Source organism: Rhinoderma darwinii, chromosome 5 (assembly GCF_050947455.1).
Source record: "Rhinoderma darwinii isolate aRhiDar2 chromosome 5, aRhiDar2.hap1, whole genome shotgun sequence".
NCBI classification, from domain to species: domain Eukaryota; kingdom Metazoa; phylum Chordata; class Amphibia; order Anura; family Rhinodermatidae; genus Rhinoderma; species Rhinoderma darwinii.
Window position 1 is genome coordinate 94135161 of NC_134691.1, and position 27739 is coordinate 94162899.

At 41.9% G+C, this 27739-nt stretch overlaps 1 protein-coding gene across 2 annotated transcripts in view; it reads left to right on the forward strand.

Annotated features, from left to right (window-relative positions):
• Nucleotides 1-27739, forward strand: part of CCDC178 (coiled-coil domain containing 178) — a 425544-nt gene that overhangs the window by 64929 nt on the left and 332876 nt on the right. For both annotated transcript variants that reach the window (XM_075826302.1, XM_075826301.1), the window contains exons 9-14: nucleotides 37-190; nucleotides 14202-14297; nucleotides 15183-15319; nucleotides 19238-19421; nucleotides 20864-20926; nucleotides 26363-26524. In XM_075826302.1, the coding sequence (XP_075682417.1) occupies nucleotides 37-190; nucleotides 14202-14297; nucleotides 15183-15319; nucleotides 19238-19421; nucleotides 20864-20926; nucleotides 26363-26524 (796 nt within the window). The remainder of the gene's footprint in view (nucleotides 1-36; nucleotides 191-14201; nucleotides 14298-15182; nucleotides 15320-19237; nucleotides 19422-20863; nucleotides 20927-26362; nucleotides 26525-27739) is intronic.

Consider the following 27739-nt stretch of genomic DNA (forward strand, 5'->3'; position numbering starts at 1 on the left):
TATTAACCTGGAATATGTCTTTCAAAATATGAACAGCGATAATTTAAGCAACTCAGAGAAAACATGGGAAAAGTACTCTTCAGACTTGTTGACCACTGACAAACAGATTGAGGACGGTAGGAAACTCCACAGTGACTTACTGGGCGAGAAACAACAGCTAACAGACACTGAAATCTCATGGAATCAACAAGTAAGTAAAATATATCACCGTGTATATAACATTTAGTAATTTTGTTGCAAGGGGTTAATTTTTATAAAAAAAAAGCCAAAGTATTTTTTTTATTTTTATATATATTTAACAAATATATGTTGAGATCCAGGCCCAAAGCCTGAGGCTGCACTACTGAGAGATTCTGATGACATGTCCTCTTCTGATTTCTGTGAGGTAAAATGTTTGTACAAAAAACAAAACGGAGAACCCAAGTAACTGGTGGGCTGAGATACACACAAAAACACCTCAATATTGCCAAAGGCAAAAAGATTAGCCCTTGTTTCCCAGGTACCTATTGAATGCTTACTAATAATATAACATATACCTTTATTGTAAATAACTATAAGCATACAAATGAAGATTAAAAGCGCAATGTAAACTATTGCTCTGTAGTCCATACTATCTGAGTGCAGAGTCAAACCACCATCTCTGATGACCGCAATGCCTGTATGAAACAACTATAATTTGCGGCTGCAGTCCGCTTGAAAAGGGACTTAGAATTGTCAGAACAAATTGAATTTTAAAAAGAAAAGAGCCCCCCCCCCCCGACATGTCTCACCACCGTAGTGGCGTCCTCAGGGGAAAATGCTGCTAAATCTTCATTTGTATGCTTATAGTTATTTACAATAAAGGTATACAGTGAAGGAAATAAGTATTTGATCCCTTGCTGATTTTGTAAGTTTGACCACTGCCAAAGACATGAACAGTCTAGAATTTTTAGGCTAGGTTAATTTTACCAGTGAGAGATAGATTATATAAAAAAAAAACAGAAAATCACATTGTCAAAATTATATATATTTATTTGCATTGTGCACAGAGAAATAAGTATTTGATCCCCTACCAACCATTAAGAGTTCAGCCTCCTCCAGACCAGTTACACGCTCCAAATCAACTTGGTGCCTGCATTAAAGACAGCTGTCTTACATGGTCACCTGTATAAAAGACTCCTGTCCACAGACTCAATTAATCAGTCTGACTCTAACCTCTACAAGATGGGCAAGACCAAAGAGCTTTCTAAGGATGTCAGGGACAAGATCATAGACCTGCACAAGGCTGGAATGGGCTACAAAACCATAAGTAAGACGCTGGGTGAGAAGGAGACAACTGTTGGTGCAATAGTAAGAAAATGGAAGACATACAAAATGACTGTCAATCGACATCGATCTGGGGCTCCATGCAAAATCTCACCTCGTGGGGTATCCTTGATCCTGAGGAAGGTGAGAGCTCAGCCGAAAACTACACGGGGGGAACTTGTTAATGATCTCAAGGCAGCTGGGACCACAGTCACCAAGAAAACCATTGGTAACACATTACGCCGTAATGGATTAAAATCCTGCAGTGCCCGCAAGGTCCCCCTGCTCAAGAAGGCACATGTACAGGCCCGTCTGAAGTTTTCAAATGAACATCTGGATGATTCTGAGAGTGATTGGGAGAAGGTGCTGTGGTCAGATGAGACTAAAATTGATCTCTTTGGCATTAACTCAACTCGCCGTGTTTTGGAGGAAGAGAAATGCTGCCTATGACCCAAAGAACACCGTCCCCACTGGTCAAGCATGGAGGTGGAAACATTATGTTTTGGGGGTGTTTCTCTGCTAAGGGCACAGGACTACTTCACCGCATCAATGGGAGAATGGATGGAGCCATGTACCGTCAAATCCTGAGTGACAACTTCCTTCCCTCCACCAGGACATTAAAAATGGCTCGTGGCTGGGTCTTCCAGGACGACAATGACCCGAAACATACAGCCAAGGCAACAAAGGAGTGGCTCAAAAAGAAGCACATTAAGGTCATGGAGTGGCCTAGCCAGTCTCCAGACCTTAATCCCATCGAACACTTATGGAGGGAGCTGAAGATCCGAGTTGCCAAGCGACAGCCTCGAAATCTTAATGATTTACAGATGATCTGCAAAGAGGAGTGGGCCAAAATTCCATCTAACATGTGTGCAAACCTCATCATCAACTACAAAAAACTTCTGACTGCTGTGCTTGCCAACAAGGGTTTTGCCACCAAGTATTAAGTCTTGTTTGCCAAAGGGATCAAATACTTATTTCTCTGTGCACAATGCAAATAAATATATATAATTTTGACTATGTGATTTTTTATTTATTTTTTTATATATAATCTATCTCTCACTGGTAAAATTAACCTAGCCTAAAAATTCTACACTGTTCATGTCTTTGACAGTGGGCAAACTTACAAAATCAGCAAGGGATCAAATACTTATTTCCTTCACTGTATGTTATAATATTAGGAAGCATTCGATAGGTACCTGGTAAACAAGGGCTAATCTTTATTTTATTGATATGTGTTTGTGTAAAATGTTTATGTGCCTGTAAATTTATATCCAAACGCATACTGTATATAGCCACTGTTCAAGTCACATATGACTCTTCAAGTCTGGTAAGAAGTAGATATTGATGTAGGTGGTGATCTTAAAGGCTATGTAAACCTTTGAAAGGGATTTTTAATTTATTTTTTAATAAAAATGTCAGTCAGTGTGTTTGGTGATACTTAATAATTTTTAATAAAAACTAATTGTATTTACTTTTTGAGATACAGCTGCTCTGTATTCTGCATACAGAAGATAGATAGTGCCACACACACCCTCTTGTAGATAGTGCCACACAGGCCCCCCTTGTAAATAGCACTGCACAGCCCCCCCTGTAGATGGTGCCACACAACCCCCCTGTAGATGGTGCCTCACCATCCCCCCTCGTAGCTGGTGCCGCATCGCGCCCCCTCGTAGATGGTGCCGCAACCCCCTCGTAGATGCTGCCGCACCGCCCCCCCTCGTAGATCGTGCCGCACCCCCCCTTGTAGATGGTGCCGCATAGCCCACCCCTTGTAGATGGTGCTGCACAGCTCCCCACTTGTAGATGGTGCTGCACAGCCCCCCCTTGTAGATGGTGCCGAACAGCCTTCCATGTAGATGGTGCCGCAAAGCCCTCCCCTTGTAGATGGTGCCACACAGCCCTCCCCTTGTAGATGGTGCAAAACGCCCCCCTTGTAGTTGGTGCCCCCCAGTAGACCAGTTAGAAAACAAAACCTTATACTCACCTAGACCCGTTGCCACGACGAACAAAGCTGCAGAGTCTCAGTCTCCTCAGTCCTGAAGGCCGTGAGACACCGAGACAATGACATCACGGGACAATGACGGGGCCTGGGCCTTCGGTGCCCGGGCTAGCGACGCTACTGCTGAGTGCTATCTTCGGTAGCCCCATTTAAATAAATGGAGCATTGGCCATGCATGCATATGAATATTGATTATGGGAAAACCCCTGATTAGTGAGATAAGAAATCCAGGAAAGTTGGGTTTCTCAGCAAAACTTAGTTTACTGAGGCTTTTGTTAAAGAGGCTCTGTCACCACATTATAAGTGGCCTATCTCCTATATAAGGAGATCGGCGCTATAATGTAGATGACAGCAGTGCTTTATATTTTAAAAAACGATCTATTTTCACCACTTTATTAGCGATTTTAGATTTATTCTAATGAGTTGCTTAATGCCCAAGTGGGCGTATTTTTACTTTAGACCAAGTGGGCGTTCTACAGGGGAGTGTATGACGCTGACCAATCAGCGTCATGCACTCCTCTCCATTCATTTAGGCAGCACATAGGGATCCTTTTAGATCCTTATGTGCTGTCTCAGGGTATGTTCACACGTAGTCAACAAAAACGTCTGAAAATCCAGAGCTGTTTTCAAGGGAAAACAGACCCTGCTTTTCAGACGTTTTTTTACCAACTCGCATTTTTCGCGGCGTTTTTCGCGCCGTTTTCGCGGCGTTTTTTACGTCCGTTTTTGGAGCTGTTTTCATTGGAGTCTATGAGAAAACAGATCCAAAAACGTCCAAAGAAGTGTCCTGCACTTCTTTTGACGAGGCTGTATTTTTACGCGTCGTCGTTTGACAGCTGTCAAACGACGACGCGTAAATAACAGGTCGTCTGCAGAGTACGTCGGCAAACCCATTCAAATGAATGGGCAGATGTTTGCCGACGTATTGGAGCCGTATTTTCAGACGTAAAACGAGGCATAATACGCCTCGTATACGTCTGAAATTTGGCCGTGTGAACATACCCTTATACTTACACATTAACAATACTGAAGTGTTTAGACAGTGAATAGACATTCCACGGAATGTCTATTCACAATCTATTCTCTTCGTTACTGTTTCTGTGGTAGTTACAGCAGAGCAAAGCGTAATCTCGCTGTAACCTGTCATTTACAGCGTAATCTCGCGGGATTACGCTTTGCTCTGCTGTAACTACCACAGAAACAGTAACGAAGTGCAGAGTTTGTGAATAGACAACCCGTGGAATGTATATTCACTGTCTAAACACTTCAGTATCGTTAATGTGTTAGTATAAGACAGCACATAATGATCTAAAAGGATCCCTATGCGCTGCCTAAATCAATGGAGAGGAGTGCATGACGCTGATTGGTCAGCATCATACACTCCTCTGTACAACGCCCACTTGGTCTAAAGTAAAAATACGCCCACTTGGGCATTAAGAAACTCATTAGCATAAATCTAAAATCGCTAATAAATTTGGGGAAAACAGATCGTTTTATTAAATAAAAAGCATTACTGTCACCTACATTATAGCGCCGATCTCCTTATATAGGAGATAGGGCACTTATAATGTGGCGACAGAGCCTCTTTAAGTCTGTTGTCCAGGCCTGGATTTCTATGGAATGTCAGGTAGGATTGGTAGAGGGTCTTGCCATTCCCTCCCTGCTCTTTCCCCTAGCCTAAATCTGTACAGGTGCGCCCCCTGGGCTATTTAGAGCTGCAGTGAATGCAGTCCATTGCCAGAGCTTGAGAATCAACACAAGGATAGTGTGAAAAGCCTGATCCAAGGAACACTATACTCCTTCATAGGTGAAGAAACCTCTTGTTTAGTTTGTACCCAAATGGGCCAGCAGTTAGCTTTGTTTGTATGCTGCAAGTTTTGAATGCTCGATAACCACTTTTTACTTTTTGCACTGCAATAAAGTTGAACGGTATCGGTACTTCCATTGCCACTATTCTGTCACAATAATATTGATTACCAAACAAAGAAACAAGCAAATGAACAGGGAAAGCAAAAAAAACAAACCAATATAATAGCGAGCTTCACAGAGAAATACCACCACAGTTCATATGCCAAAGTCCATAAAAGTTTATAAAGGCTGAAGTATTCTCGTCCTGTGTTGGCAACCAGTTAATTTATAGTGTGGCTCAATGCAGTTGCGCCAATATCAATACCTTTTAAACAATTTAATTTTTTCGTTTGGATATTTTTTTTTTTTCTGGACATTTTTTCTTCTGTACATTTTTTTTTTCTTTTCTTAGTCTCACTAGGGGACTTGTACATACAATTATTTGATTGCCTATATAATACACTGCGTATTATGCCTGGCAGCCCATTAGTACCTGCATGGATGCACGCCGCTGCATTCAGGCGGAGAATCAATGAAGAGGTGGCCGCGAATTACGGAAACAGCCAAGCTCGCTGTGCTCGAATGTTTCAGTTGCTACCATAGAAGTGAATAGAAGTTATGGAAACAGCCGAACACAGCGAGCCTGTTTATCAGGGGGCAGTCTGCTGGCACTGTTTATCAGGGGGTAGTCTGCTGGCATCGTTTATGTGGGACACTCTTTACAGCACAAACAAATACATAGTGAAGCATGAGCCCATTTACCCATATATGCCACATTTGTCAAGGCATTCCTTGTTAACCTAACTGTTTCAACCAGGCTATCCCCATTTAAAACTAAAAATAAAATCCCACTCAGATATTTATTCTTTGTAGGCTGTTTCAGGTCTTTCCTAAAATTTTGCCCAGAAATGCGGGTGTGTAGGACACATTGTGACTTGATTTTAAAGCCTGCAGTTTTTCAAAACCATAATTGAACTTCTCTGACTTGTTTACTCATATACTAGGGATTAGGTTAATCTCTTTATACCACAGTATCCCTTAATGAAACACCGTGAATGTCCATTGTATAATCTCTGTGATTTACTCAAGTAAAATTTGTGGTGGTGATACAGATTAAATGTTAATGTTTCATGTAAATTCAGTACCGCAATCTGTTGTAAAAAAAAAAAAAAGAAACAGAATGACTGTCGACTACTAATTTAAGTGCATAGCTCAACGGAATGAACTTCCCTTCAAGCATTAAATTTGAGTTTTGGATTGATAATTTCATATTAGCTGTAAATAAATATAAATTCTCTTCTGCGTTTCTACAGACTTGTTGAAATAACATTAACTTTGTAAAGGAAAAGACCCATGATTAATTTAGTTTGTCCTTTCATCATGTAGTAGAAAGTGTCGTAGTAGAAGAATATTTATATTTTATTAAGTTTATTTTTTGTCCTTAACAGAGGAAGAGTACACGAAACCCTAGAACCCCCCCCCCCCCGGAAAAAAAACCATATGTAAATAGGCCAACACAGTGCCCAATCATATCTGTGGAAAAGTTTCCTTTATTTTTTAATGGCATATATGGGGCACATATAATATATGGAAAAAAAAGCAATTTAATCTTTGTTTTTGGGATTTGTTTTTATGGCATTCACCGGGCAGTATAAATAATATGATACTTTATTCTTTGGGACGATACCTACCAGTAATTTATATTGTCTTTTTATGTTTTACTACGTTTGCATGAAACACATTTCTTTTTTATTTATTTCTTTATTTTTTGTTTTAACCGGTTCAGAACCAGGCTGTTTGGAACCTTCAGGACCAGACACCGTTTAGCCATTTTTAGCACGCATTAGTTAAACTGCTATAATTTTTTATTTGTTGGACTAGCGATGTGATATTTGCAATGTTTTTTTCATAAGCAATGCAGGTTTTTTTTTCATCATTTTTATACACATCCTTTTTGTCATTTTAGAATTTTTAGGCGTATAGTTTGAAAATAATAGTTTAAAAAAAAAAAGCATTTTTATGTTTCAGCTATTTTTTTCTGTTAATAATATAGTTTTACCCAAAAATAGCCCTTTTATTTGTCTCCTGTAAATTTTTATATATTACTTGTCTATTTTAGGGTAAACTGGTCATGGCTAATGTTACAACAATGATTGGTGTTGGGAACTTTTTTGGGGTTGGGAATTTTATGTGTCATTTTTATTTAATTTATTTTTACTTATATATTTTTTTAATTATTATGGCTTGTCCCTCAAAGGTCAGAAAAGACCTTTGGGGGACTTTATTTTATTTTTTCTGCAGAGCAGCCCCAATTACAGGGGAAATCAGCCCTGTTATAATGACTATTGTCACTGTTAGGTCCCTGTTGGGTCTAGTTAAATCAGTCTTCCACTAACGGCATCCCAGTGAACATGTGACCAGTCACATGATCACTGAGACCAATGCCATTGCTTTTTCACTTTCCAGTACGGTTAGGCACAAGTAGTCATGGGGGTGGAAGTGGTGGATAATATATCTATTTTTGGACCGTTTGTTAAAAAGCCTGGAATACCTGGCAGGAAGGCCCCGACACACGGCCGTAGCCGTAATCTCCATCCGTGATTACAGCTACGGCTGGCCGTGGAGAGTCACCCGAATTTGCGGGCCCTGCTCTCAGTTTGGGTGCACGGTCCGTAAAATCAAAAAATAGGACATGTTCTATTTTTTGTGGCTCATTTCTGCGGCCCGGACACCTTCTCATAAATATACGGGAAGGTGTCCGTGGGCAATAGAATTGAATGGGTCCGTACTTTGATCCGCAATTTCGGTCCGTAATTGCGGATCAAAATTACGGCCGTGTGCATGGGTCCTGAGTGTTACATTTTCCTGCAGTGAATTACACAGTGCTGTGTTGTCTGTGTAATGCTGGACAGGACAGGTTATTCAGAGCAAGATACACTCTTTGCAACGCACTCCACTGTGGCCAAAAATCTAGGATTCTGAGCAGATGACCTATCTCTATTAACTCAGAATCCTGTAATAGGGTATATGAAAATAGGTTTTTTAAAACTAGATAATCTTAATTAAGAAAAAATTATTTAATAGGAGCAATGTTATCATATTTAGGGGCTACACATTGATTTTCTTGTCCTGTTTCAGATTATCTACCCTGTAAGTACTCAATTTGTATTTTTCCATGTATATTTTACAATTCAGCATGTCCATGGAAAACACCAGATCAGAGGCGTAAGTTGAAGCTCCTGGGCCCCAATGCAAAGTCTATAACAGGGCTCCCCACCTAAAATGTGCCATTTATAATCCTGGTATCTTCTTATGTGGAATATGGGGCTTTGGGCCCCCACACACACCATGACCTAGATGCGACTGCTACCTCAGCACCCCCTATAGCTACGCCTCTCCACAGGATTCTGTCAAAGGGCATTCACAGGTGTAAACTCAGATCTACACACCATTATCTACACTCACACACAGACACTTGGCAACCACAGTCAATTACTGTCTTCATAACATTGCCAACCATAGTCAGAGCCCCCATAAAAGTGTCAGTCACAAATCTCATATTAGAGCCAACCACAGCCAGCCAAAATGCCCAGTACCAATTCCATAACAGTACCAGCCTTCGCTCTCATATCATATCCAGTCACAGTACACCCACACCAAAGTCAGCCACTTTCCTCCTCCACGCTGCTACTTATTCCTGCAGAACCAGGACCAGCAGCCGCTGCTTACACTACCTTCCTAATCAGCGTGGCAGAAGTGACCGCTGGTTATTGCATTACAGATTGCTTACAGAGCAGTTATTACTGGCCATTCCTGTAGCTTCTGACTACACGCGAGTGTGATCTTGTCACCTGTTGTCAGGGAAGATCACTTCTAGGTGGCTTTATACAGAGAGCTGAGAGAGAGAGAGTAGGGCCCTGTTCACACAGAGTTTTTTTTACTTGTTTTTTGCAGCGAAAACCGTGGCAAAAGATGGCTGAAATTGCCTTTTATTGATTTCAATGGGAGGTGGAGGCGGATTTTTCCCGCGAGCGGAAGAAAACGCTTGCAGGAAAAAGAAGCGACATGCCCTATCTTGAGGCATTTTACGCCTCAAGAACCCCATTGAAATCAATGGGAGACTGAAAAAACAGCGAACGGCCGCAGCGTTTTTTGACGTGTTTTATCGCAAAAACTGCTATTTTTTTTCCCTTTGCCTGTTGAAAAAAGAGGTAAAAAAGAAAAGCGTCTAAAAAGCTTCAAAATTAGCGGCGAAAAACTCGTAGAATAACGTGCCAAAAACCGCTTGTGGTGCAAAACCACTTAAAAAAAAACGGAGCTGATTTTTCCAGGCAGAATTTTCTGCCTGAAAAAAACTCAGTGTGAACAGGGCCTAAGGGAGTCAAACAAGGGCGTTTGATTGTAACCTCTTCCCCACATGCATACACCAGTCAGATTCTTTAAAATATAGAGAGACGGTCAATACCAGCTAAGAAATTAAAGGGGTTTCCCTTTGTATCAATTCCTCACAGTTTTCAAAAACTTCTAGGGGATAAAAATCAGTCCTGGTCATGTGATGGGCACTCAGGTGCATGGTTCGTTACAAGACACCGCTCTGATAACTGTACTGTAAAGATCTGAGCACCTGTCTGTCAGTCAATGACGGACGAGGACAGATTTTTATCCTGTGGGAGTTAATTAATGAAAGCTCTTATTGAATGACAGCAAGCAGAGATCTTAAAACGGTGGGGAATTGATACAGAAAATATATTAGAACATTTTTCATCATACTAACAATAAACTTTATTTGCTGGAACTGAAATACCCTTTTTATTTACCAACAGACCCTTGTCTCCTATACAGGGCCACATCGGTCGCTACAACCCCTACACAGACACTCATACTTTACAGGTTTAAGTCATTGTGCTAACTTATGTATGTGTTGACTTTTATAATAAAATGTCCAGCTTTACATAAATTAATGTTTTTTGTATTCCGTGTAGACAAAACCTATTAATAAATAGTAAAGGCCATTATGTCTGAATTATCTGCGGGTATTTTCCATTGTCATTATTAAAGTGGTGAACAGATCTTCATGGGTCAGTGAATTAGTGCAAGCTAATAGAATAAATGCTTGTGTCTACTGCAATACTTTTGTTTGTGCCAGCATATTACATCGTTAAACTGCTGTATAATGCATATGTTGAAGAACATATGATAAGTGCAAGGTTGAAAGCAATTTCAGTAACCCAAGACGTGTTTAGTGCCTTAATAAGGCGAGATGGAAGTTACAAGTGATCAGCTGAAGTTTTATATCATCTGGCTGTGAAGGATAAAAAGCAGCCGCAGCATCTTCTGTGACTAGGAACTAATTTAAATTAGGGCACAGAACAAGAGGCATTACATCCAGTAAGCAATCATTTCCACTTCACAGTGGACCTTTTTAAAGCTTTACAAGGGAAAAAAATATACTTTTCAGCTGAGTTACACAAATGTATGTTTTCTAAAGAAAGTTTTCTGCGTACGACCGCAATGTCCATGGGGAGTATAGTGTAGCATTGTGTCTATGCTTACATATTACAGGGGCGTAGCTAGAAAGGCAGGCGGGGCATGTGGCCCGGGCGCAACTAAGGGTATGTGCACACGATAACTGGCTTTTACGTCTGAAATTACAGACTGTTTTCAGGAGAAAACAGCTCCGTCGTTTCAGACGTAAATGCTCCTCCTCGCATTTTGCGAGGCGTCTTTGACGCCCGTAATCTTGAGCTGTTCTTCATTGAATTCAATGAAAAACGGCTCAAATTAAGTTTCAAAGAAGTGTCTTGCACTTCTTTGACGAGGCAGTCATTTTACGCGTCGTCGTTTGACAGCTGTCAAACGACGACGCGTAAATGACAGGTCGTCGGCACAGTACGTTGGCAAACCCATTCAAATGAATGGGCAGATGTTTACCGACGTATTGGAGCCGTATTTTCAGATGTAAAACGAGGCATAATACGCCTCATTTACGTCTGAAAATAGGTCGTGTGAACCCAGCCTAAGAGTGAAGGCGCCAGGGCAGCACCGTCCATTGTGGTGGCCTGCTGCCTCTCTGAGGCGGCAGCGGCGCCACTGAAACCAGCCGCCGCCACCCCCTCCTGCGCTATAGGCAATTACTGGCCGTGTACCTTCCGTACCCTGCCATTCAGCACCTTTCAGTGACTCAAGCAGCGCGATTACTTCTTTGCGCCACTTGCGTCTATGAATGGCGCTGATTGGCAGGGCAGAATGACTTGCCCTGTCAATCAGCGCCTTTCAATGATGCAAGTGGCGCGATGAGGTTCCAGAATTGTTATTTCATGGGGAATACAATTATTTACAAAAATAGACATGTTAGGAGAGATGACAGGTACTCTTTAAATGTTTTTTTCTATATATCTATCAGGCACACAGGTTCATTCAAAAATACCCTCTGCTGGATCAGACTTCCACTCTATTTCCCATCACTTCTTCGAGGGGGGCAAGAAGTGGCAACTGCTATGAGTATATTTAGTGCTCATAGCAGTGGATGTCAGTATCCCTGTGGGTTACGGTGTTTTTTGTTGTTGTTGTTGCCCACACCTGAGCTGCAAGGTGCTGGACACTTGACAGCTATTACTGTGCCCACTTCATGCCTTTTTAGTACACTTGTCTGCTCTTGATCTCTTCCTTTTTTATGACAACCTGTGTTTTTTATTTCTTTTAGAAATGTATCTCTGCACCTTTAGATTAGCATGCATCCATCCAGTTTCATTTTGCTGTTATGTTATGCTGTGCTATTGTGGCACAGCGTGATACCCTGTGTGTCCTGTAGAGGCTAGTGTTCTCTTCCCTGCTCTTTCTCTTTTATACAGGAAATGCCATGTTTCCCTCTGCATTGAGGGGTTTGTGCACTTTAACCATCCCTTGACTATAAGCAATCCTGGCTAGTTTCTCCCCATAAGTGGCTCTTCTTAGGATGTCCTGGAGACCATTGTCTGTTGTTACGTCCTTATCTCATGGCAGATTCTTCACTTCACCTCCCTGTTCTCAATTGCTGCTCGTTGCATTTAGAATCTGATCCTGGGCACATCCTACATCCCCCATTTCTTTCCCCCAAGCATTTCTCTCAGTGCCACATACCCTTTTAGGGGTATTTAGGAGCCTTCGTGCTCAACATAATTTAGTCATGAGCTTAACCCCATTGCCTGCGATTTCACAGAGTTTTCAAGCCAGCACCACCTACTGTATTCTCTAGAATCGGACACATTTCGGTCAACCCCCTCTTATGTCTGAAACCTTGGGCTTGTATTATTGCTCTACCCTGGCCTGATGTGCTCATGTGCTGCTTCTTGATGTTATCCTTCTTCCACATCCTGATCCCACAATGACTCTGTCTTTAATTTCTCTGACACTACAAAAGACATAAAAGAGCCTCTTCCAAATATTCCAATATCAACCAACCAAATGCCTCCACCTCATTTATCAAAACTGTAACAGAAAACCTGGCCTTGTTGCCGATAGCAACCAATCAGAGCTCAGATTTAATGTCTTAACCTACAGTGGAATAAATGAAAGCTGCAGTAGCCAATAAGGTCCCTTTAAATTTACTTAGGTCATCTATAGCAGTGATCCCCCAACCAACGTTCATCATCACCAATCATTTGGTACTGGGCCACGGTATCTGGTATCTGCCCAGTGGCTGCAGGGAATTTTGGGCGAAAAACCGCACCAAACTGGTGCAGTTTTTCGCCCGGAATGTCCACTCTGGAAAACTGCTGAGCCTTTAGCTGGCTTCCTGGGATGACGATTCATCCCGGGAGACCGCTGCAGCCTGTGATTAGCTGCAGCGGCGGTCACATGGGATGAAACTTCATCCAAGGAGGCCGGCCCCCTAACGTCATCCAGGCCGGCCTCCTGGGATAATGTTTCTTCCCATGTGACCGCCGCTGCAGCGGTCACATGGGATGAAACGCCATCCCAGGAGGCCGGCCTGGAGGAAGAACACGGACTTCTGGGTAAGTATACATTTTTTTGTTTTTTATTTTTTTCCTTAGTTGTGTTTTTGCACAATAAACGCAACAGCTGCTATTTGTTGTGGGTTTTACTTCCCCATTGAATTCAATTGGGAAAACCTGCATCAAATCAGCAGCGTCTACGCAAATACAATTGACATGCTGCGGAATAAAACTGCACCGTGTGTCAATTTCTGAGCGGTTCTTCCATTTACTATTTACACAACGTGGGGATGAGATTTGTTCTATCTCATCCACTTTGCGGCTACTGTATTATGCTGCAGATTTTCCGCAACAAATTACGTTGTGGAAAATCTGCGCTGTTTACGCAAGGTGTGATCTGACCCTAACCCCCCGAACCGCAACACCCCTCCCGCTGGTCCCTGGAAAAAAATTCTTGCATGAAACTGGCCCTTGGTTCAAAAAAGGTTGGGGACCACTAATCTATAGGATGCCCTAAGCAACATATTGCATGTCAGAGTAGCCAGCTGTCTAAGGGCCAGTTCACACAGAGTTTTTTTTACACGTTTTTTGATGCAGAAACCGCGTCGGAAAACGCGCAAAAAAATGGCCGAAAATACCTCCCATTGATTTCAATGGGAGGCGGAGGCGTTTTTTCCCACGAGCGGAAAAACTGGCTCGTGGGAAAAAGAAGGAACATGCCCTATCTTCGGGCGTTTACGCCTCTGACCTCCCATTGACATCAATGGGCGGCAGAGAAAGCGTATTTCGCTGCGTTTTATGCCCGCGAGTGCTCAATGGCTGCGGGCGAAAAACGAGGCGTGCAGGCAGAGGAAAATCTGCCTCAAAATTCCAAAACTGAGTTTTGGGGCAGATTCTCCTCCTGCAAAAATCTCAGTGTGAACCCTGCCTAAGGAGTGATTGTGATATATTTTGGTACTCTTTAGTATATAACATACATCTTTGCTATTTGAAAAATATGAAAAAAAATTTTTTTTATTTTAAAATGATAAATTATTTCCTCACTTCAGTATTACAAAAAGTAACATTTACAATTTTAACTGAGTTATTATTAGCATTACATAAGATAAAACCCTTGTCTTTCTCTATTCTCTTAGGTAAATGACTTAAAATACGAACTGGATGATCAAGAAAAAAAATACAAAGAACTGTCAAATATCTTTTCTAAAGTTTCACAGGAAGCAGAAATTTTGGTAATTGTATATTATTTTATATGCTTGTAACAAATACATATTGTATATGGTTTAAATGTGCTTTTCTATCGCTCTCTCTCTCTCTCTCTCTCACTCACTCACTCACTCACTCACTCTCTCCCACTCTCTCTCTCCCACTCTCTCTCCCTCTCTTTCTCTCTCACTCTCTCCCTTTCTCTCTCTCCCTTTCTCTCTCACTCTCCCTTTCTCTCTCACTCTCTCCCTTTCTCTCTCACTCTCTCCCTTTCTCTCTCTCACTCTTTCCCTCTCTCTCTCCCTCCCTCTTTCTCCTCTCTCTCTCCCTCCCTCTTTCTCCTCTCTCTCTCTCTCTCTCTCTCTCCCTTTCTCTCTCTCCCTCTCTTTCTCTCTCTCCCTCTCTTTCTCTCTCTCTCTCTCTCTCTCTCTCTCTCACTCTATCTCCCTCTCTAGCGTATGTGTTGTGTTCTGCACATCAGTTTCACATGCTTATCTTTATTCGGAATTATAGCAGATCACTTCTCAATGATGGCAGATTACAGCTCTGAAGCCTACAAAATTGTATATGGGGCTTAAAAGCAATGTATTTGAAATGCTAACGTCTTATGTACATTTATATATATATATATATATATATATATATATATATATATATATATATATATATATATATATATATATATATATACACTTATAGACTGTAAAATAATTTTTTAAAGGTGAACAGACGTATGATATACCATATTTAATTTCTTAATGTGCATATTAGATACTGCAATGTGTGGGATGTCAGACAGGTTATTCTTTTCCTTTACCTGTCTTTTTTTTTTTCACTTTAAGCAATACATGCATTGTAGAACAACACTAAGTCAAACCTTTTAATACAAGGATTTATCTATATCATTTAAGGAATCAGATATTCATGCTCAGTTATCTAATTTGGAACAGCAGCTTCATAAAAAACTTCATGCACTAAGGGGTTTAGAATATGAAAATAAGACCATTTCTCTGGAAAATGAGGACACGTCAATAAAAACTGCAAACAGGTAAAGTAATGAAATGTAATTAAAATTCATTTTAAGAACAACTTTTCAACCAGCTGTTTTCTTACTTTTGTGGAGTTCGACCTACAGAGGCATTGAAAGTTCTTCTGCAGGATCAGGGCAAATTTCATGTTGACAGATTATATACTATGTAGTATATAGTAAAGATAATAACTTTTCAAGTGAAACTCTGCCTGTTTAACAAAGGCTATATAGCCATCAGACTGTTCACTCATGAGTATCATCATTGTGAGCTCAAAGTTCTCGATATGAATAGTAAAATCCAGCAACAACACTTTATTAACAACCAGGGGCGTAGCTAAAGGCTCATGGGCCCCGATGCAAAAGTTCTTATTGGGTCCCCCCTGCAAACTTCTAATGGCCGACGGTCCGCAGCTTTCAGCTGCATCACTGGGTCTCCTAAGTGACCCAACAATGCAGCACTAGCAGCCAGGGGTGTCACGAAGGACTTAAAATGTCAGGGGAAATATCCCCAATACATATGTGTCCCCCCAAAAAAACGTGTGTGTGTGTGTGTGTATGTATAGGAGACAGCATATCTATAGCACTCCGACCCTATAAACGATGGATAGGATAAGATGCAGTGGCTCAGCAGACAGTATCACACATGATAGGATTAAAAACAGTGGATCAACAGACAGTACCACACATGATAGGATTATATACAGAGCTCAGCTCGCTGACATTGCGGTTCCAGTGCTGGACCCAAGAAAGGTAAGTATAAGAATTATTTTCCTTTTTTATGAGTTACAAATTATTTTTGTGTTTGTGTTATTTTCCAGGTTCGATCGTTGGACTATGTCGGATTCAGGGACTACTTTAATGACAGCGTTTTTTTATTCTCAATAAAATGGTTAATGAGGGTTGTGTGTTTTTTTATTTTAATAAAATATTTTTTCTATGTCCTTGTATTTTTTTAAACTTTATTATTACCGCCTTAGTAATGGCCGTTGACTGATTGACAGCATCCATTACTAAGGTGGGGCTTAATGTTAGCAGGTGCAGAGGCTAACACTAACCCCCATTATTACCCCGGTACCCACCGCCACCAGGGGTACTGGGAAGAGTCGGGTATGAACCAGTACCCGACCATCTGTAGTGATGGTCCAGCATCGGGGCGGCCACAGGCTGGCATTATTAGGCTGGGGAAGGCAAAAACAGGGGGCCTCCCCACCCTGGTAATCCTAGGCTGCTGCTGTGTTGTATCTGGCTGGTTATGAAAATTGGGGGGGACCCCACATCGTTCTTTCGAATTATTATCATTATTTTTTAAATGACGTGGGGTCCCCCCCATTTTTCATAACCAGCTAGATACAATAAAGCAGCAGCAGCCTAGCATCACCAGGGAGGGAAGGACCATTGTTTCTGGCCTGTCCCAGGCTGGTAATACCAGCCTGCGGCCGCCCCGGTGCCCGACAGGTACTACAGATGGTCAGGTACTGGATTGTACACGGCTCTTCCCAGCACCCCTGGTGGCGGTGTGTACCGGGGTAATAATGGGGGTTAGTATAAGCCTCTGCACCGGTTAACACTAAGCCCCGCCTTAGTAATGGACGCTGTCAATCAGCCGGCAGCCATTACGAAGGCGGTAGTAATATAGTTTTAAAAAACAACACAAAGACATAGAAAAAAATATCTTATTGAAATAAAAAAACACAACCCTCATTAACCATTTTATTGATAATAAAAAAGCTGTCATTGAAGTAGTCCTCGAACCGAACCTGTAAGAAAACACAAACACAAAAAAACCTATTAGTAACATATGTGGTAGGCTTAGATACAGGGCCCATGTGTAATACTGTCTGTCAAGATAGGCTTAGATACAGGGCCCATGTGTGATACTGTCTGTCAAAGTAGGCTTAGATACAGGGTCCAGCAGATCTTATACAGTATAAGATTACTGTCTGCTGGAGCCCTGTATCTAAGCCTACCATGTGGTAGGCTTAGATACAGGGTCCAACAGACAGTATCACATATGGGCCCTGTATGTAAGCTTACCATGTGGTTATGTAAGATGCTTAGATACGGGGCCCCAGCAGACAGTAATCTTATACAGTATAAGATTACTGTCTGCTGGGGCCCTGTATCTAAACCTACCGTGTGGTAGGCTTATATACAGGGCCCATCAGACAGGATCACACATGGGCCATGTATCTAAATCTACCATGTGATTGGCTTAGATACAGGGCCCAGCAGGCAGCATCACACAATCTGTGATCCTGTCTCATGGGCCCTCTATGCCTGCTACATCGTAGGCTTAAAGGGGTTGTCCAGTCCCTAAACATTGATGCCCTATCCTCAGAATAGGCCATCAATAGCTGATGTGTCGGGGTCCGACTCCTGGGACCCGCCAATCAGCTGTTTTGAAGGGGCCGCAGCGCTCGTACGAGAGCTGCTTCCCCTTCATTTCCCTTACTCGCTCACACTGTGAATCGCTGACACGGATTCACAGTGTGAGCAAGTGATCGGAATGAAGGGGAAGTAGCTCTCGTACGAGCGCTGCGGTCCCTTCAAAACAGCTGATTGGCGGGTCCCAGGAGTCGGACCCCGCCAATCAGCTTCAGCAGACAGGGATATTAATCTTACTCTCCTCTTCAGCCGCAGCAGAGCTCCTGACTCTATCTAGGATCAGGATGTTGTGTGCGGCGCATAGCACTGTGACGTCATGAGCTGCGCGCAGCGCTGTGATGTCAGGACCTCCGCTGCGCTCCGGAAGCAGGAAGGTAAGTACTGTAGGCCCCAGTTACTATAGTAACTTTTTATTGATGTGGTGCGGGTGGCCGCAGGCCCCCTGGCTTCAGGGCCCGGTCGAAATTGCGACCGCTGCTACCCCTATAGCTACGCCACTGGTCAGAGACCAGAGTGGCGCAGTTTTTATTAAACTGACCCCTTTTTTCTAATCCCAAACAACCCCTTTAATTTAATGGGTGGATTGAACATGTTGCCTGAGGGCCCATGGCCCCAAGTTTAAGTGCCAAATAAAAAATGTAGATAAATACTGTATGTGTTAAAAAAAACCTTTAAGATGCAATTTGATAACCCGGGTCAAGTACGTCATGATGATGGTGTGATTTAAGGGACTCAAAATCTGTGTTGACCAGAGGGTCCAGACCCATCTTAGTCGTCTCCAGATTGAATGTCAGATAGGCTTTATTTCAGTTTGTTTGTTTGTTTGTTTTTATTGATATAATAAAGGTTCTTAATAGTGATACATATTTTATCCATATTTTCTACATTGTGAGACATATTTATTAAACGTTTCTTTAAGTAGATATATAAGATGTACACCATATTTTTATAGCATCTGTACACATTTTTTATGTTTCCTAGTGGCCAACAATTTTCAATTTGAAGGTGGGGTCTAATTTGTTGTAAATGTGCGCCAAAGTCATTGTTGAAAAAATATGCGGTAAATCTGCAACAAAACCACAAAGGATAGAGAATGCAGCAGTTTGTAAAGACGCACAGTTTTGACTGCGTTGCGTGAATAGGATTTTATAAAAATTCCATTTACTTCAACTGCAAATTCCTTTTAGCCATTTCTTAGTTGTAACTGATTCTCAGAAAAAAATATATTAATATAAACCAGTTGGCACTATTACAACTCCCATGGGGTTGTCACCCAGCTTTCCTAAAGTTCTAAACCACAAATCTGGCAAGTTACGCAGAGATACAAAAGTGTTGCATGTAATCCCTGCTTTTTTAAATCCGCTACATAAAACAACTAACTTAACAGACGAGGCCAAAGCAAGGATTTATGCACAGGTCATTGTTTAATGCGCTTTTGCATTCTATAAAAGCAGGAGGGCACTCGGGTCAGATCTTCAGGTACAGAGCAAATTGTTAGTGCTGAATGTATAAGTAATGCGGATGCGTTCTATAAACCACTGCTATCTATAGTCATAAGACGAGAAGTAAACTGGAAGCAGACATCAAGCGCATGCAGAAAAGTCAGCTGAGAGATGAAGCGCAGACTAATAATGTGACTGAAGAGCTCTCTCATGTATCTGTAAGCCATGCAGCATCCAAGAGAAAATTATCAGAACTGGAGGACCAGTCATTTAAAGAGGAATCCCGCCTCAAGGTACTGTATACAGTTTTTTTTTTATTATCCTCAATATGCAGGATATTTGAAAAACCATTGGTATTTTAAAAAAAACAACAAAAGACAAAAACATAGTGTTATATGCATTGTAAGAAAACCGAATACTAAAATGTGGCAATTGTCAAAGTCCACGTCTCTAAAAAAAATGTAAAGTTCCTTCGCAGTATATATGCTGCATTGTTCTGAAATATGATGTCATATTTCAGCTATTTAACTGTTTTTTAGTTATATGTTTCTAAATAATAATCAATATGGCCACCATTATATTACTCACATAGGTTGTTTGTAACCTAACTTTCCCAACATCCTTACCGTCAAATCTTTCTAGTTATGTGCTAGAAGCTGTAAGAGCAGGCATATTGGCTTCATTCAGCTTTCCTAGAAGGCTAAATAGAATTTGTAATAACTTGACAGGTGTCGTGCGCAGTTTTTGCCCATTAATGCCTTACAATAAAAAATGTTTTGTTTTTTAACTTGTTTCTTTATGGAAAATGGCCACAAGGTGGCAGTGCTCTTTAACACATAGGATGCAGATGTACCAGTGTTTGACTTTCACTACAATACAAAGAAAACACAATTCAACACCTGATCACTTCACTTTTGTTAAAACAAGTTGTACTTTGTGCATGCCGTCATGATAGAAACAGGAAAGCTTGTGTGAGTCTATTTTTTATTTGCTTTGTTTGTGTTTGCGGTTGAAAAAAAAAGACATGTCCATTAAATTCAACCTTGTAACTAAAGCTGCCCATAAACTTTAAATAGCTGCCGGCCAATCGAACATTCGGCCAACGGTAATTCCACTTGACACATGTGGTCGAGCGTGCATGTGTTCACAACAGGAAGTTGGGAGAAAGCCACTGCCAGACACTCTTTTGGAAGCATCTTTTCTCCTTACAAGCAAGAGGATCAGGCATTCTGAAATCCAACATGCCCGTCCTTTCTTCCCCCAGCATCTTCCATCGGGGAGGGGGGGGGGGGGAAAGTTGCGATACTGTCATACAAATTAAATGGTTGGCCGGTTTGTCCGGCATTTATCTGATGTATATGGCCACCTTTAGGCTTTGTTTACATTGGTGTTATGCTCTTTCTGTCAGGGGTTCTGGTATTTTTGACGGCAAAAATAATGTTAGCATACAGAACAATTTTTATTGTAAAAAATAGCAGAACCCTGACGGAATACATTATAAGTCAATGGGATACGTCTGAAAAAACAGATCCACCATGGTTGACATGACTCGGTTATGAATGGAAGCAGGGACGCTAGTGTGAACAAAGTCTTACAAAACTACAGTTAATCCAGAGGAAGGCAAAAATTACTCGGCATAGACCAATTTGACGCATAGTGAATTTCACAGGAATTTTCAGTATTACTGTAAAGTCTCCAATATCATACTGTAATTTATGTATCTTTATTTATGAAGAACATGGCTGATACATTGAGGAAACAAGTTATTGAAGAAGTGAAAGCTGTGCAATTAACACAGGTAAGTCTTATGGCAGCTCAATTACCGCAGATACATCCTATATAACTATTTCTATTCAATGTATTATCTGTGCAGGAGAATCCAAAACTATTCCTGCACACGAATTCAAGTCATAGCCAAAGGCCAATTTGGCCTAAAATGCATAATCATATTTTTTTGCTAAAAAAAAGTATTTATTAGTAAGGGTGATTCATCAATGAAAAAGCAAGAATCAAAACCATAATTCTGTTCTACAAATCCCCAACTCATTTTGTTTAGGCTCCATGCACACGACTGTAAAAATCATCCGCAATTGCGGACCGTAATTACGGTTCGCAATTACGGACACATTCACTTCTATTGACCATAGACACCTTCCATGATATTTGTGGGAAGTTGTTCGGGCCGTAGAAATGTTCGGAAAATTATGGGACATGTCCGTTCCTTTGCTTTTTACTTAGGCAATACTTTACCATTACTTTGTATGAGAGCACGAGCCGAAAATGCGAGTGGCTGTCCGCAGCCGGCAGCGGCTGTCTTGCCCATAATCGTGGACCGTGATTACGGGCACGGCCGTGTGCATGGGGCCTTAGTCTGATTCTAAGTTTCCAGAGTCAAAAAACGACATCTTAGTTATGACATCAGAACATAGTTCTGATGTCACAACAGCATTACTGACAGAAATGCAGTTGTGAATTTACAGCAGCATACCTGACTAAAACTTTAGTTTTTAGGTTTAGTAGTTGTGATGTCATATCAGGTTATTTGACTAAAACAGTTGTGATGTCACAGCAGAAACCAGATGAGAACACCAATATAAGGTTGTAGCAGAATACCTGGCTGGAACTCACTTGTGATGTCACAACAGTTATCTCACCAGAAAATAGTTGTGATGTCACAGCAGCTTACCTGACTAAACCAGTTGTGATGTCACAACATTTACTTGACTGAAACATAGTTCTGATGTCACAGCAGCTTACCTGCTAGAAATACAGTTGTGATGTCACAACAGCACACCTGGCGAAAACCCACTTGTGATGTAACAACAGCTTACTTGACTGAGCCAATTGTGATGTCACAGCAGCTACCAAATACACAATTTTGATGTCACAGCAGGTTACAGGACTGTAACCCACTTGTGATGTCACAATAGCTTACCTGACTGAGCCAATTGTGATGTCACAACAGCCACCAGATTTAAATACAGTTGTGATGTTGCAGCAGCTTACTTGAAAATAACTAACTTATATGATAGCTTATTTGACAGAAACAATTGTAATGTCACAGCAGTTACCTGATGGGGAAGCAGTTGTGATGTCACAGCAGGTTAGTTGGCTTAAACCAACTTGTGATTTCACAATTGCTTACCTGATTGAGCCATTTGTGTTGTTACAGCTGTTACATGACAGGAACCTAGTTGTGGATGTCATAGCAGCTTCCCTGTCTAAAACCCACTTGTGATGTTACAATATCTTACCTGACTGAACCAGTTGTGATGTCAAAGGAGTTAATGCACAGGAACAAAGTTTTAATGTCATAGCAGGTAACCTGACTTACTTGTGATGTCACAATAGCTTACCTGACTGAACCAGTAATGATGCCACAGCGGGTTACGTGACATGATCACAGTTGTGATGTAACAGAAGGTTTCCTGACTAAAATCTATTTGTGATTTCACAGCAATTACCTGATGGGAACACTGTTCTTATGTCAAAGCTTACCTGACTGAAACTCCCAAACTAATTTCACAATAGTTTACCTGACTTAACCAGTTGTGATGCTACAGCAGTTACCTGACGGGAACTCAGTGTGATGTCACAGCAATTACCTGACGGGAACTCAGTGTGATGTCACAGCAGGTTATCAAACTTAAACCCACTTGTGCTGTTTCAGCAACTTTCATTAGAGAAACTAACTTGTGATGTCACAAAAGCTGAAAGGCTTTATTTAGGTAAATGGCTATTTGTGATGTCACGGCTGCCTACCGGACTGAAAAACTCATGTGATATCACAGTAGCCCAGCCAAGGGCAAATGCCAACAGCATAGGGCCATATACATATGGGCCGCTTGAATACTAGGGCCAGAGAGTAGCCAGCAAATATTGAAAATAATGTCTCATCACAAAGAGAACCAACTGGTCAAAAAAAGTATAAAAAAATATATAAAAATAATGTATCCTTTCAAAAGCTGTGGTAGTTGTGATAAATGGACAAACAACTGTACCTGATGTACCCTAAAAAGTCACCCTACCTAATCGAAGCAAAGCCGCTTCTCAAGGGACGACCCCGACATGCATCAGGTTGCTAGCCACAGACTACTTAATTCATAGTTCTCCAGAAAATCCCTCACTGCTGTACCAATCCACCAGTAATTGTGATACATGGATACGAAGCAGCGAAACCCCTTACATATGATTTAACAGTCCCTAGATAGTAGGGAATAATATTATTCTTTTTAAAGTAGTAGTTGGCCCCTTTACCTGTAGTGCGCTTGTCCTGCTGAACAAGTTACACATAAAGAATGTCCACCCCATTATTAAGGTTTATTTACTATAACACCAGAAAACCCTTTTAATCATTATTGCCTTGTCATATGATACAGTATTGGAACAGCAGTTGTTAGAAGAACTGTTGAGGGAGAAATCATAGACCAGTTACAAGCTTCTCAGTGGAGGGGAGTTATTAAAGTGCTTTTAAATGGGTGGTCCCATTCAGGGCCGACCTTAGGATAAATGGCACCCCGTGCGAAAATATCTTTCGGCGCCCCACCCCATCATAAAAAAAATGCCCCATAAAAAAGTATAATGCCCCCAACAGTATAATGCCTTATATAGTGCCCCACACAGTATAATTCTCTATATAGTGCACCCACACAGTATAATACCCCTTTAGTGCCCCCCATACAGTATAATAATAATATATATTATAAGCCCTTCAAGGACACCGTATTTTGTCCTCTAATTGTGCACAGACAGTATTATGCCCCCTAAGTGCCAAACACATTATATTTCCCCCTGTAGTGCCCCTACACAGTATAATGTCCACTTAGTGGCCGCCACACATTATAATGCCCCACTCCCCTGGCTGCCACACACAGCCCTTGCCCTTGTAGATAGTGCCCCCTGTAGATTGTGCAATACAGCCTCCTTGTAGGCAGTGCCATAATCCCCTACCTCCTCCTTGTAGACCGTGCCATAATCCCCCACCTTCTCCTTGTAGACCATTCTATAATCCCCCACCTCCTCCTTGTAGACCGTGCCATACATCCCCCACCTCCCCCTTGTAGATCGTGCCATACAGCTCCCCACCTCCCCCTTGTAGACCGTGCAAACAAAGAAAGTTTTTTTACTCACCTAGGCCCCTGTTCCCAATGATGAACTGAGCTGCTCCACGACAGGATCCTTGCGTAGGCCAGCGTGATCCTGTAGCCTAGTACAGAGTTTCACAACCTTTTTGGACTCGAGGCACCCCTGGGAAAAATAAATTTCCTCAGGGTATCCCTACCAAAATTGTTTTGAGAAAGACAGAAAACGGCTAAAAACAAGCACTACACTCTTAGGGTATGTTCACACAGCGTTTTTTTGTAAGACAGATTTTGAATTGACAGCGTTATTTGACCTTTTCTTTTTTGCGTTTTTTTTAAGCCGTTGAAGCTAATGCAAAGGACGCAGGTAAAAAAGCACGCGAAACGAGCGCCGCAGGTATTTTCTGCCTCCTATTAATTTCAATTGGAGGTCAGAGGTGGAAACCACTTGAAGACTATCAGCCCCCCACTCACAGTAAAACAACCATCAGCCCCCACTCACAGTAAAATGACCATCGGCCCACCACTCATAGTAAAATGACCATCAGCCCACCACTCACAGTAAAATTACCATCGGCCCACCACTCATAGTAAAATGACCATCAGCCCACCACTCACAGTAAAATGACCATCAGCCCACCACTCACAGTAAAATGACCATCAACCCACCACTCACAGTAAAATTACCATCAGCCCGCAACTCTCACTAAAATGACCATCAGACTGCCAATCACAGATTCCCCCTGTAGATAGTGCCACACAGCCCATTGTAGGTAGTGCCACACAGCCCATTGTACGTAGTGCCACACAGCCCATTGTACGTAGTGCCACACAGCCCCTTGTAGGTAGTGCCACACAGCCCCTCTTTAGGTAGTGCCACACAGCCCCCTTATAGGTAGTGCCACAGAGCCCCCTACAGCCAGGCATTCCGCTCCTTGATGGAACGCTTGATGTCTCTGTCCATATATGGACAGTGACATCAGGGGCAACTCCTGAAGCGGAATCCCCGTCCACAGCGTTGCCGACTCTGTGACCGGGGATTCCACCCCAGGAGAAGCCCCTGACGTCACTGTCTATCTAAGGAGCCACAGTGGCGCTAGTAGATAGCAGAGCTGGGAGATACCTCCCTGCTCTGCTATAGTATTCAATAGTATCTGCGTCCTAAGGACGCAGATACTATTGAATGTGGCGTCACTACCGCTGTAGCAACCGAATTGGCTGCTAGCGGTGCTGCAAGCCATGGGGGCGGCCTTAGGCCCGGCGTTGCCGCTAGCAGCCGCTATGGCTGCTAGAAAGGTAGCGACGCCACTGAGAGAAGAAGAGCCCGGGCGGAAAGGCAGCTGCTGAGTTGCCGGGCCCGGGGGCTTCTGAAACAAGCAGAGGGAGGGGAGCCAGCGCAGAGCCCCCTTCCATCTGCTCGAGTGATGCGCTCTGTGCAGTAGCACAGGTCGCACACCCCTGATGCCGGCCTTGGTCCCATTATTCCCTGTTAGCGTAGATGGATGTTATGTACGAGGCTCTGCTGCTCAGGACCTTCCTTTATTAGCCACTAGAAAGAGCAGCTCCTGCTCTGTGAGGGTTCGGAACCACCTATTTATTACCTATCTATTTGTAAGGGCACTCTATAATACAGCAATGGCCGCCTACAGCTTCCCCATACATGATCATCTGGTTATCGGGGGTTTCAGCAGCCAAACCTGCAGTGATCATCTGATCCCCAGGGAGAGCTGTCTTTTGAGATGAGGTTGTCCTGATAGGACAAACGGTTTACTATTTATAGTAAGAGGAAATAAATTCCAAAATGGGGTGAAATACAGGAGATGTCCTGGATATAATAGTGTAAAGAGGAGTTTAGAGTGGTAGAGAGAGGAAAGTAATTCGGTAAAGGTTGCTTGTGGATTTGTATCTTGAAATAGAAGGAAATGTACACTGGAAAAGAGATTTGTATGGTAGAACTTTTTAGATGGGGCAGCCAATGGCGGTAACTGACAGCGAGGCATTTAAGGAACTAAAGGGCGTTGGATAGGTAAATTGGCAAAGTTTAGAATCGATGGTCAACTTGTTCAATGAAAAATACACCTTTTTGAATATTGATGTAATTTTTTACTTTCATATTACTAATCATATGTGCATGTTATTGTATGTGTTACCAGGCAAGAATAAATGCAATTATAGCAGAAAGGCAACAAAAACAGAAAGACTACAACAAAATGAAAGATGAATTGGTGAAAGCGGTAGAAGAGATTGAACAGCCTGTTGCTGCACTGGAAGCAGAAGTTGTTAAATTAACAAATCTTCATGCTAAGAAAGCAGAGGTATTCGTCTTATGGATGAGTTTCTTTTTAATTCCAAATAGTAACATTTACTTATTTAAAATTTTATTCTAATCTAACCCAACTGATATGATTTCTATTGATACAGTGGTTAATGCATTAAGTAGCACTCACCGGGCATAAGGTGGTAGAAGGCGGTAATGCCATATGATGCCTGGTAATTTTCCTGGTTAAGGCACCCCAAAAAATGTCTTTAGTATTTTAATGTGGCAGCCATTTTATTGTAAAGTAGATAGGTACAAGGGCATACATGATTCTTAACCCCTTCCCGCTCCTTGACGTACTATTACGTCATGGCAGCTGTATCGTTCGCGCTCCATGCCGTAATAGTACGTCTCAGGAGTAACGGCCGTTTCGGCCGTCCTCCCGACACATACAGGAGCTGTGACGCTGCTGTCTTGTTCAGCAGCTGTCACAGCTCCTACAGCGGGGACCGATCGCTGTGTCCCCGCTGATTAACCCCTTAAAAGCCGCGTTCTATAGAGATCGCGGCTTTTTAGGGGTTAAGCTGCCATCGCCGGCCTGCTACGCGACAGCGGCCGGCGATGGTGACTATGGCAACCGGACACCAAACAATGGCGTCCGGCTATGCCATAGACGGAAGCCTAGTGGGTCCTGACAACGTCAGGACCCACTATGCTTGCTGTCAGTGAGTAGCTGACAGTTCTAATACACTGCACTACGCATGTAGTGCAGTGTATTAGAATAGCGATCAGGGCCTCCTGCCCTCATGTCCCCTAGTGGGACAAAGTAATAAAGTAAAAAAAAGTTAAAAAAATATGTGTAAAAATAAGAAAATAAAAGTTTTAAAAGTAATAAAAGTAAAAGTCCCCCTTTTTCCCTTATCAGTCATTTATTATTAATAAAAATATATAAACAAACAAACTATACATAATTGGTATCGCCGCGTCCGTAACGGCCTGAACTACAAAATTATTTTGTTATTTATCCCGCACGGGGAACGCTGTAAAAAAAAATATTAATAAACCGTACCACAATCACAATTGTTTGGTCACTTCACCTCCCAAAAAATGGAATAAAAAGAGATCAAAAAGTCGCATGTACCTAAAAATGGTACTGATCGAAACTACAGTTTGTTACGCAAAAAATAAGTCCTCGCACGGCTTTATTGATTGAAAAATAAAAACGTTCTGGCTCTTAGAATAAGGTAACACCAAAAGTGAATGATTGTTTACA